Below are 12,500 nucleotides of genomic sequence, written 5' to 3' on the forward strand. Positions count from 1 at the left end.
CCTCTCCTCCACCTACCTCCACCACATCCTCCACTAATCCTGGCCCATCGTACTTCACGGCTTCCTCTTCTTCTTCTTGTGGTTCGATGCCTGAGCGAAAGTGATGGTCGTGGTAATCTGAAAGAGAGAGAGAGAGAGAGAGAGAGAGAGAGAGAGAGAGAGAGAGAGAGAGAGAGAGAGAGAGAGAGAGAGAGAGAGAGAGAGAGAGAGAGAGAGAGAGAGAGAGAGAGAGAGAGAGAGAGAGAGAGAGAGAGAGAGAGAGAGAGAGAGAGAGAGATATATATATATATATATATATAGAGAGAGAGAGAGAGAGAGAGAGAGAGAGAGAGAGAGAGAGAGAGAGAGAGAGAGAGAGAGAGAGAGAGAGAGAGAGAGAGAGAGAGAACAATCCCCCTTATCTTCTTCCCTTTTTTATCTGTCCTTTCCTTCTCTTCCTCCTCCTTCTCTTCCTCCTCCTCTTCCTTACCTTTCCCCTCCTCTCTTCTTCCTCCTCTTCCTTCCTAGCCTTTCCACCATCCCTTTCTCATCTACCTCCTCCTCCTCCTCCTCCTCCTCCTGCTCCTCCTCCTCCTCCTGCTTACTCCTCCTCCTCCTCCTCCTTCTGCTCCTCCACCACGAGCAAACAGGGCACTGGGATTCATTTCTAGCTAACCTAACCTAACCTAACCTAACCTCAAACCATATTTAGCATTAGTTAGACGTGATCTTGATTATGCGGTTTAGTTCTGGTCCAATTACTATAGAATGGACGTCAAAGTGTTAGAATCGGTGCAGAGGAGGATGACAAAGATTATTCACGGGTTAAGGAATTTGCCATACGAGGCCTGGCAGTCATGAGGTGAGTGCCAATACGATAGACACATTAAAAAAATATATAGATTAGATAAATTCATTGATAGCGACGTTAGGCTTACAGGAGCTGCATTGCATAGGCCTACCGACCTCTTGCCAGTTCCTTACGTTCTTACCTTCCTCCTCCGTTCTTCTCTCTTCCCCCTCTTTCCTTGGGTCGATCAGGTCCCACCAACCCTGTGTAGCACCTGTGGAAGCGTGTGTACCTGTGTGCGTGCTCATGTGTGTACCTGTGTGCGTGCTGTGTGTGTTCCCTTCATGTGCACCTGTGTCCATGCTTCTGTGTGCAACAATTCTGTGTGTACCTGTGTTGAGCATGGTTGTGTGTGTTCCTGTGTGCGTGCTTTGTGTACCTGTGAACCCGCTGTGTGTGTTCCCTTCGTGTGTACCTGTGTGCATGCTGTGTGTACCTGTGACCCCGCTGTGTGTCTTCCCTTCGTGTGTACCTGTGTGCGTGCTGTGTGTACCTGTGACTCCGCTGTGTGTCTTCCCTTCGTGTGTACCTGTGTGCGTGCTGTGTGTACCTGTGAACCCGCTGTGTGTCTTCCCTTCGTGTGTACCTGTGTGCGTGCTGTGTGTACCTGTGAACCCGCTGTGTGTCTTCCCTTCGTGTGTACCTGTGTGCGTGCTGTGTGTACCTGTGACCCCGCTGTGTGTCTTCCCTTCGTGTGTACCTGTGTGCGTATCCCTGTGTGTTCCTTCGCCGTGTGTACCAGTGGAGGTCATCTCATGCACCTCTGTACCGCCATGCACCTCTGTCCGTGTATCTGTGTCTTCTTCAGTTAAACCACGATTTCCGCTGGCGTGGTTCTCATTTGTTTCTTGTTATTGCTGCTGCTGATGGTGAGTAATACCGTCGTCCTTCGGTGAAATCTATCGTAGCTTTGGAAGATCGTGGACGCGTCAGAAAACCAAGGAAATATGAGAACCACGCCAGAGGAAATCGTGGTTTGACTGAAGATCCACGGAAAATTTGCCCAGTGTAATAGCCGCTTCATTCACACCTTCCCCATGTGCATCGCCCTCATGGTCATCTTCCCCATGTACAAGGGGCTTCGTGGTGCAGTGGTTAGCACACTTGGCTCACAACCGAGAGAGCCCGGGTTCGATTGCCGGGCGGAGTGGAAAAATTTGGGCGGCTTTTCCGATACCCTACGCCGCTGTCCACCCAGTAGTGAATGGGTACCAGGTATTAATCGGGGGTTGTGTCCCGTCTCCTGGGGTCTTGTTCCTTCTCCTATAATTCCTTCCCCTTCTGTCTCTCTCCGGCATATGACTACAGATGTTGCGCCGACTAAACGAAACTTTCCAACTTTCCCCATGTACACCGTCCCCATGTACATCTTCCCCGTATATGACCTCATGTAAGTCTCCTAGAATACCCTCATGTGCACCTCTCCCACGTACACCCCCATGTGCACCCTTGTGTGTACCTCCTTGTCCGTGTACGTCATGTCCGGGGAATCCGCCGCCGCGACCTGTAACAGAACACGGCGTTAGTCAAGGGACGGGAAGGGACACACACACACACACACACACACACACACACACACACACACACACACACACACACACACACACACACACACACACACACACACACTCCCTTCCTTCCCCTTCCCTTCCCCTTCCTTCACCCCTTCCCCTCCCCATTTCCCTAACACATCCCATCTCTCTCCTCACCCTCCCTCACCCCATTCCTTTCCTCCCCACGACTCTTCCCTCTCCACGCCCTCCTTCCCTTCCCCTTCCTCCACCCCTTCCCTTCCCCTCCCCATCTCCCCATCACATCCCATTTCTCTCCTCACCCTCCCTGACCCCATTCCTGCCTTACCCTTCCTTTCCTCCCCAAGACTCTTCCCTCCCCACGCCCCCCTTCCTTCCCCTCCCACCCCCACGGCATCCTACTTTCCTTCTCCCTTCCCTCCCTACTCCCCATCTTCCCCGCCCTCTCCCTCCTCCTCCTACCCTCCCCACACCCTTCCTTCCCCTTATTCCCCTCCCTTACCTACTTTTCTCCTCCCTTTCCCTCCATACTCCCCTTCTTCCTCGCACCTTTCCTCCCCTTCCTTCACCCCAACACGCCGTCCCCTACCCCTCACACACCCCTTAGCACTCTACTGTACTCACGGCAGTATCTGAAGTTGACCTCCCTCAGACCTTGGTTCCTGCACGCCGCCTTCCGTAGCTCACAACTGCTCCCGTAAAGCCGCCCGTCAGAGCCACACACGCGCCTCCCGGGGGGACAGTAGGCGTTGCAGGAACTTCCCCCGTGTCCCCCCCCGTGGTGACCGTCCCCGTGTCCCCCTGTGGCTCCCCCGATGGCCCCCCCGATGATGCTTCCAATGACGGCACCGATTCCACTGCCGCCGCCCCCGCTGCCGTGGTGTCCGTGGTAGTCTGTACGTGAGGGGGGGTAGGGGGTGGGGTCAACGGGGGATAGAGGCGGGTTGGACGGACACACACACACACACACACACACACACACACACACACACACACACACACACACACACACACACACACACACACGCTCAGAAAAAACTGGTTCCCCGGAGGTTCCGTTATAACCATTTCTTGGCCTGACCTGAGACACACACACACACACACACACACACACACACACACACACACACACACACACACACACACATGCTCACACACAAAAAAAGAATGAAAAAAAAATAATAAAGAAAAACACAAAAAATGGCTCGGTAATTACACACTAACATGGGCAAGGAAGAGGAAGAGGAAGAAGAAGAGGAAGAGGAAGAAGAAGAGGAAGAGGGAGAGGAGGAGGAGGAGGATCATACATACCTCCCCCCACGCTCCCCCCCCTCCCCCCTCCCCCTCACACACACACACACACACACACTTACCATTGCAAGCGCCGTAGTTTTGTATCTCAATGTGCCTTCCCGTCTGACACTCGGCCTGTTCGAGCTTGCAAGGACTCGAGTATGTGCGGCCGTCGGTGCCACAGACGGGCTGGTACCGGTCGTTGTAGCATTGCCGACATTCCTGGTCTGTGCCGGGAAGAAAATACCGGTTAGTCTGTTAGATAGGTCAGGTTAGGTCTGGTTAGGTCTGGTTAGATAATAGGTTAGGTCAGGTTAGGTTAGGTTAGGTTAGGTCTGGTTAGGTAGGTAGATAGGTTAGGTCAGGTTAGGTCGATAGGTTAGGTCTGGTTAGGTAGATAGGTTAGGTCAGGTTGGGTCTGGTTAGGTTAGGTCTGGTTAGGTAGACAGGTCAGGTTAGGTTAGGTTAGGTAAGGTCTGGTTAGATAGATAGGTTAGGTCAGGTTAGGTTAGGTAAGGTCTGGTTAGATAGATAGGTTAGGTCAGGTTAGATTAGGTAAGGTCTGGTTAGGTAGATAGGTTAGGTCAGGTTAGGTTAGGTTAGGTCTGGTTAGGTAGATAGGTTAGGTTAGGTTAGGTCTGGTTAGGTAGATAGGTTAGGTTAGGTTGGGTTATCCTCCTCCTCCTTTTCCTTCTCCTCTTCCTCTTCTTCATCCTCCTCCTCCTCCAGTTTAATGACCTTCTTCTTCTCCTCCTCCTCCTCCTTCTTCTCTTCCTTCCTCTTCCATACAATATCTCCTCTCCTCCTCTTTTTTCTTCTCTTCAATGCTTACAGTGTCTTCCTCCTCCTCCTCCTTCTCCTCCTCCTCTCGCCTGACCTCCTCAAAGGGACGGACGTTGACCTCGCTGCCCTACCGGCATCAAACCTTAACCTTGCTTTTCGCCTCGTCTGGTGAAACGACACTTGTTATTTTGTGTGTAAATCGACTCCGTGTGTAAATCGACTCCGTGTGTTACATTTAACGTCACAACTTTTGAAATCCGTTCATCCACGTTTTTAATTAACCGTTACTTAAATAGGCCCGTACGCCTTCTCAGAAATCGAACGACTAACTGTGCTTGTTTACTTGTCTTATTTAGCACCACTCAACCTAATTAATTAACGTCTAACTCAGTGCTGTGACGCGTCTAACTAGTGTTTGAAGTGTTGCGAGGATTACCTTACAGTGAGAGGACTTCCCTGCTACAGCCACGAGCGGTTAAGTTATTAATCGACTTTTTTGTGTTTCCTGTCTTTCCTCAGTAGGATTACAACTACACGACCTAACACAGCACCCAGTGAAAGACAGTGAGCTTCTTGTGTCTAACTAACGTAGAAAATCTGTCACTAACGTAGAAGTACAAAGCTTGACCCGTATACCAGCACACCTGTTTTGAAAAGGAGGAAAAGTTTAATCCCCCAGAGAATTTTAATCCCGGAGGGAAAACACGTGTGGGCCCTCATAGACGCCACACCTCAAACTCTCCCGCGTGACTCGACCGATTTAAAGCCGCCTCCCTTCAGGTGTTGATACAAAATTCATCTTAACTGTAAAGTTCACCGATATATCGTCTTGCAACAGTAAATAAAAAAAAATAAAAAAAAGAAGTAATCATGCCGTCCAACTATTTCAATTGCTGTAATTGTTCAAAGAAATATGCTGCGATTCATTACCAAACCAGCGACGCGATGTGTAGGTACTGTGTCTTAGACTTACGTATTCAGGCACTACAAACAACCAACGAGGATCTACAACGCTCCAATGCGTTACTCTGGGACATCGTGACGTCACACCCTCAACTCCCTTCTTCTTCTTCTTCTTCTTCTTCTTCTTCTTCTTCTTCTTCTTCTTCTTCTTCTTCTTCTTCTTCTTCTTCTTCTTCTTCTTCTTCTTCTTCTTCTTCTTCGTCTTCTTCTCCTCCTCCTCCACCACCCCCCCCGCCATCACCCCCGCCCCCCCCACCCATCCCACCATCACCACCACCTACTCTTCCTCCTCCCTTCCTCTTCCTCACTCTTCTCTTCCGCCCTTCCTCCTCCTCCAACTCTGCCCCTCCTCCACATCATCAACATCCTCCTCCTCTACTCCCCCAGCCAACCCTTCTTCCTCTTCCTCCTCCTCCGCCTCTGCCACCTCCACATACATTTCTTCTCCCCCCTCCTCCACATCCTCCTCCTCTACTCCTCCCCAGTCAACCCCTACTGCCCTTCCTCCTCCTCCGCCTCTGTCCCTCCTCCACATCCTCAACATCCTCCTCCTCTACTCCTCCCCAGTCAACCCCATCCTCCCCATCCACCTCCGCCCCCTCAGCCCCCACCACCGCCGCCTCAACAACCACCTCCTCTGCTCCCCAGCAGTCAACCCTTCCGCCTCTTCCTCATCTTCCTGGGCTCCCCTTGTCCCTCTCCTCTACCAGCCCTCCTACCGCCGCCACGTCCAGTCGCCACCCGCCTCCGCCTCCGCACTACTCCTCCATTAGACCCCACAAGCCCATTCGTCCTGCTGTGGTCTGCGTAGATCATACACAGTTTCGTGGCACAGACCAGCTGAAAACATCTGTTAGACTTGTAGGGGACTCGCTGGTTAGAGGTCAATTAACGGAATTCTGCGGCAGGAATACAGAGACGCGGAGGCGTTATTGTATTCCGGGAGCCAAACTGGACGACATTACTTCAGCTGTCGATGCTGTCACGGAACTCGCGAAGGAAGACACAGTTTATTTGATTCACGCGGGGACAAATGACGTTCAGTCTACACAAACTCAGGCCCTACTATCAAAATACCGTCAGGTCATTCGGCGTTACAAGACCAAGTCCCCTCACGTCATTGTCTCTGGAATTCTACCCAGAATCAGCGCTTACGCCGGCTTCAACAGCAAAGCGAGCAACATCAATACTAGTCTGAAGGAAATTTGTGACGACGAAGGCGTGGCGTTTACAAACGCCTGGCACCACTTCCTTGAGCGCCCAGACTTGTTTTGGAACGATGGACTACATCTGAATGAGGTTGGATCGGCGCGTTTCGGGAGGCTTCTGGACGAGGCAGTGAAAAGCTTTTCGAAAAGCCTTTCAAAAAACGGCGGGCGAGGACGGGGCAAAGGCAGCCCTTGATCAACCAACCCGTAGCGTCAGTGCGACCCACAAGAAACTGTGTAACTAACCACGCCTCCGACAAGCGAACTGGTACAACTCGTCACGGCCACATTTCTATCATGTACACAAATGCACGTAGTTTAATACCCAAAAAGGACGAAATTAGGGCGTATATTGCAACAGAGAAACCAGATGTGGTAGCCATCACAGAGACTTGGGCCAACTCTACCCATCTAGAATCCGAAATGTCATTCCCTGGGTACGAAAGCTTCCACAAAAGTCGAAAGCACAAGAAAGGAGGAGGAGTAGTTTGCTACGTAAAAAGTACACTCCCTGCCATAAAAATAGACAAACAGGACGCAGAGAAATACGATTCTGTCTATGTGGAAATAACCGCAAATAACAAGAAACTAACACTTGCAACCGTATACAGGCCTCCGAAACAACAGGCAGCCGATGACACTGCCCTCTACGAAGAGATTCACTCTCTAACACAAAGCAAGGAAGCAATTATAATTGGGGACTTTAATTGCCCTAACATTGACTGGGGACTGATGACTGGAGATCAAGAGGGTAACAGGCTTATAGAAATGGTGGAGGATTCGTTCCTCACTCAAGTTGTAACTCAACCAACAAGAGAAAACAATCTACTGGATCTGGTATTAGTAAGCGACCCCGACCTCATTCGCGACTGTACAGTTGGTGAGAAACTTAATGGGTGCGATCACCACTTAATCCGTTTTAATATCAACATATGTCACAAACTCGTAGATAATCCATCAGTGATACCAGATTACAAAAAAGGAAATTTCAACTTAGCCCGTGCACTGCTTCCCCTACGACCTGGGACCAACTTGGCATCACCGACAATACAATCGACAACGCGTGGAACGTCTTCAAAGATAAGCTGTTGCAAGTAGAGAAGGCTACAGTGCCTACGAAATCCAGGCGAGTAAATGGGGCCGTAGATCCACCGTGGATGACCAGAGAAATAAAAAGGGCAGTAAACCTAAAAAAAAGGAATTATAATTTGATGAAAGAGAATGCTACGGCCGAAGCCAGCACACAGTACCACAACAGCCTCAGAGCTTGTCGCAGCCTTATTCGGAGTAGCAAACGCAACTATGAAAAGCAAATAGCGCGCGAAATCAAAACTAACTCCAAGAAATTCTTCACGTACATAAGATCGAAAAGAAAGTAAAATCAATATTGGTCCCCTGACAGACGAGACTGGATCTGTAACTCAGGACAGTAAACAGATGGCCAGAATCCTCAACAGTAACTTCGCATCCGTATTCACAGTCGAGGACATCGAAACCATTCCCGAGAGCCCTGCCCCGCCGAGTGAGATCACGCCGCTGGAAATTGACTCAATATGCGACCAAGAAGTAAAAAAAGTACTTGGACAAACTCGACACGAACAAGTCAACGGGACCCGACAGTTTGTCCCCGCGGTTATTAAAAGAGCTTAAACAACAAATACTTCAACCACTCACTACCATATTCAACCGGTCAGTTCAACTAAACAAGGTCCCGGAAGACTGGAAGATGGCGAACGTAACACCGATTTTAAAAAAGGAGACAAAAGCGTTGCATTAAACTACAGGCCCATAAGTTTGACATCAGTGGCAGGAAAAATACTCGAAAAGATTATTAGAGATAAACTTGTTAAGTTTCTAGAAAACAATAATGTAATCTCCGACACCCAGCATGGCTTCAGAAACAAGCGCTCCTGCCTAACGAATTTATTAGACTTCTTCCAAGGTATATATAAGAACTGGGATGCACACATCCCCAGTGATGTTATATACCTGGACTTTCAGAAAGCCTTCGACAAGGTACCGCACGAGCGACTCCTTAAGAAACTGCACTCGGCGGGCATCGGAGCCAATCTGATCGCGTGGATAAAAGATTGGCTCACCGACAGAAAACAACGAGTACTACTCAACGGACAGCCTTCCGATTGGCTACCAGTCACTAGTGGAGTGCCTCAAGGGTCAGTGCTGGGACCCATCCTCTTTATCATATATATCAATGACCTAGAATCAGGACTGAAATCCACAATATCGAAATTTGCAGATGACACCAAGGTGGGTGGAGATGCCCTCACAAAGACCGACTGCGAAATCATTCAGAAAGACCTCAATCACATTATCGAATGGTCGGAAAAATGGCATATGTCTTTTAATGTTGACAAATGCAAAGTCTTGCACATTGGGTCCCATAATTGTAACCACACATACATCATGAATGGGAGACCTCTGCAAGCGATGCAGGAGGAAAAGGATCTTGAGTCACTATCAGCAGTGACCTGAAACACGCGAATCACTGTAAAAAGCATACAACAAGGCCAACATTATGCTCGGGTTCATAGCGAGGAACTTCGAGTGTAAAACACCAGACGTGATGCTATCCTTGTATAATTCCATGGTAAGACCGCACCTCGAGTATGCAGTGCAGTTCTGGTCTCCTAATTACAGAAAGGACATTGCTTTACTGGAAAGGATTCAACGACGCGCCACAAAGATGATTCCAACCTTAAGGGCTCAACCGTACGAGGAACGACTCAAGCGACTCAATCTCTTTACATTGGAGAAAAGACGCCTACGAGGGGATATGATTCAAGTCTTCAAGTATCTGAAAAAGTTCAATAACGTCGATTACTCCAAATTCTTTGAACTGCAAACCAACTCAAGAACTAGAAATAACGGTTTACCCATTCAGTCGAGTCGATGTAACACAGACATTGGAAGGAGTTTCTTTTCAAACCGAGTCATCCGCCACTGGAACAATCTTCCCTCAGAAGTAGTAAATGCGAATACCATCAACTCCTTCAAATATAGAATCGACCGTCATTTCGCTGCGTCAGGAGTAAACTGAATAACGAGGGGCTTCCATCTGCTCCTCAATATCGAGGTGCTTTCATCTGCTCACCAAGCCCCAAGTGGCGGTCGAGCAGATTAAATCACCCAAGCGGGCGACCTCGTAATGAGCCAATAGGCTTTCTGTTGCCTGCATTTCCATGTTTCCATGTTTCCATGTTTCCTCCTCCTCCTCCTCCTTCTCCTCCTTCTCCTCATCTCCCATATATTAACCCCTTCCTCCATCCCTCCATACTTACAATGTCCTCCTCCTCCTCCGATATGGCCTCCCCCTCCTCCGATATGGCCTCCTCCTCCTCCGATATGGCCTCCCCCTCCTCCGATATGGCCTCCCCCTCCTCCGATATGCCCTCCTCCTCCTCCGATATGGCCTCCTCCTCCTCCGATATGGCCTCCCCCTCCTCCGATATGGCCTCCCCCTCCGATATGCCCTCCTCCTCCGCCGATCTGTCGTCCTCCTCCGCGGATATGGCCTCCTCCTCCTCCGATATGGCCTCCCCCTCCTCCGATATGCCCTCCTCCTCCTCCGATATGGCCTCCTCCTCCTCCGATATGGCCTCCCCCTCCTCCGATATGGCCTCCCCCTCCTCCGATATGCCCTCCTCCTCCTCCGATATGGCCTCCTCCTCCTCCGATATGGCCTCCTCCTCCTCCTCCTTCTCCTCCTTCTCCTCATCTCCCATATATTAACCCCTTCCTCCATCCCTCCTTACTTACAATGTCCTCCCCCTCCTCCGATATGGCCTCCTCCTCCTCCGATATGGCCTCCTCCTCCTCCGATATGGCCTCCTCCTCCTCCGATATGGCCTCCCCCTCCTCCGATATGCCCTCCTCCTCCTCCGATATGGCCTCCTCCTCCTCCGATATGGCCTCCCCCTCCTCCGATATGGCCTCCTCCTCCTCCGATATGGCCTCCCCCTCCTCCGATATGCCCTCCTCCTCCTCCGATATGGCCTCCCCCTCCTCCGATATGCCCTCCTCCTCCTCCGATATGGCCTCCTCCTCCTCCGATATGGCCTCCCCCTCCTCCGATATGCCCTCCTCCTCCTCGGCATGGCCCATCGTAAGCTTTCGTAACCCTGTGGCCGAGTTCGGAGGCGAGGCAACTTGCTTTATCGAGGTAGCATTGATTGTGGTAGGTTTTCCCGTTGGTGCCGCAGACATAGTGGGGGTGTCCAAGGTCCTGGCAGGGCGAATTGGGGCAGTGCGCTTGGGTGCCTGACGGAGGGGAAGACGAAGGGGGGGTTATATGGGGAAGAGGGTAGAGGGAAGGGGTATGGAGAAGGAGGGAAGGGGAAGAAGGAAATGGAAGAGGGTAGAAAGGAGATGACGAAGGGAGGGAGGGGGGGAAAGAGGAGGAGAAGAGAAGGAGGGAAGGGGAAGAATGAAATGGAAGAGGGTAGAAAGGAGATGACGAAGGGAGGGAGGGAGGGAAAGAGGAGGAGAACAGAAGGAACATAAGAACATAAGAACATAAGAACATAAGAACGTACTAGGCAGCTCCTTTGACCCTAAGCTCCCGTGTATCTAACCCCACCTAACATCGCTGTCCATGAATTTATCTAGTCTATTTTTGAATGTGACAATTGTATTGGCACTCACCACATGACTGCTAAGCCTATTCCACTCATCCACCACCCTGTTAGTAAACCAATTTTTGCCTATGTCCCTGTTGAATCTGAATTTATCCAGTTTAAACCCGTTACTTCGTGTCCTACCCGGTTCTCTTACCAACAAAACCTTATGAATGTCTCCCTTATTAAAGCCCTTCATCCATTTATAAACCTCGATCATGTCTCCACGCACCCTTCGCCTTTCTAGAAAATGCAAGTTTAACTGTTTGAGTCTTTCCTCGTATGGCAAGTTTCTCAACCCCTGAATCATCTTAGTCATCCTCCTCTGCACCGATTCTAACATTTTGATATCCATTCTATAGTAAGGTGACTAGAACTGAACCGCATAGTCAAGATGAGGTCTAACTAATGCTAAATATAGTTTGAGGAAGACTTCGGGGCTTCTGTTGCTTACGCTCCTTGAAATAAATCCCAGTACCCTATTAGCTCGATTTCTAGCTTGAATGCATTGTGCCCTTGGACGGAGATCAGAGCTCACTAAGACCCCTAAATCCCTCTCGCACCCAGACCTACTTATGAGAGTGTCATTTAAGCAATAGTTATGTGAAGGGTTGTTCCTACCTACACTCAGAATACTGCACTTCCCTACATTGAACTCCATCTGCCATTTATCCGCCCAGTCATACAATCTGTTGAGTTCACCTTGGAGAATACTAGCGTCCTGATCCGACTCAATTACTCTACCGATCTTGGTATCGTCTGCAAATTTACTAACATCACTACTAATTCCTGTATCTAAGTCATTGATATAAATAATAAACAAAAGTGGACCTAATACCGAGCCTTGTGGGACCCCACTCGTAACACATCCCCAGTCAGATCTTTTACCATTGATTTGCACTCTTTGCTTCCTATTGCTAAGCCACGCCTTGACCCAGTTCAAAACTTTACCCTCTACTCCGTGAGCCTGTAATTTAAGCAACAGTCGTTGGTGAGGAACTTTGTCAAACGCTTTACTAAAATCAAGATAGATTATATCATAATTTTCATCTCCGTCAACCCCCTCAAATACTTTATTGTAGAAGGACAAGAGATTGGTGAGGCATGACCTACCTTTTGTGAACCCATGCTGCGAGTCGTGAATTAAGCTATGTTTCTCTAAATGCTCCCGAATGTTCCTGGCTATTATGGACTCCAGCATCTTGCCTATAACCGATGTTAAGCTAATTGGGCGATAGTTTGAAGCAACTGACCTGTC

At 49.6% G+C, this 12,500-nt stretch overlaps 1 protein-coding gene across 1 annotated transcript in view; it reads right to left on the reverse strand.

Annotated features, from left to right (window-relative positions):
* The window catches only part of LOC127004900 (uncharacterized), a 14,701-nt gene that overhangs the window by 500 nt on the left and 1,701 nt on the right, over positions 1 to 12,500 (reverse strand). Inside the window, exons 3-7 of the mRNA XM_050873115.1 lie at positions 10,386 to 10,886; positions 3,735 to 3,881; positions 2,986 to 3,255; positions 2,289 to 2,333; positions 1 to 117 (exon numbers count right to left, since the gene is read on the reverse strand). The exon at positions 1 to 117 is cut by the window's left edge and continues 500 nt beyond it. Coding sequence (XP_050729072.1) covers positions 1 to 117; positions 2,289 to 2,333; positions 2,986 to 3,255; positions 3,735 to 3,881; positions 10,386 to 10,886 — 1,080 coding nt within the window. The remainder of the gene's footprint in view (positions 118 to 2,288; positions 2,334 to 2,985; positions 3,256 to 3,734; positions 3,882 to 10,385; positions 10,887 to 12,500) is intronic.

Source organism: Eriocheir sinensis, chromosome 29 (assembly GCF_024679095.1).
Source record: "Eriocheir sinensis breed Jianghai 21 chromosome 29, ASM2467909v1, whole genome shotgun sequence".
Classification (NCBI taxonomy): domain Eukaryota; kingdom Metazoa; phylum Arthropoda; class Malacostraca; order Decapoda; family Varunidae; genus Eriocheir; species Eriocheir sinensis.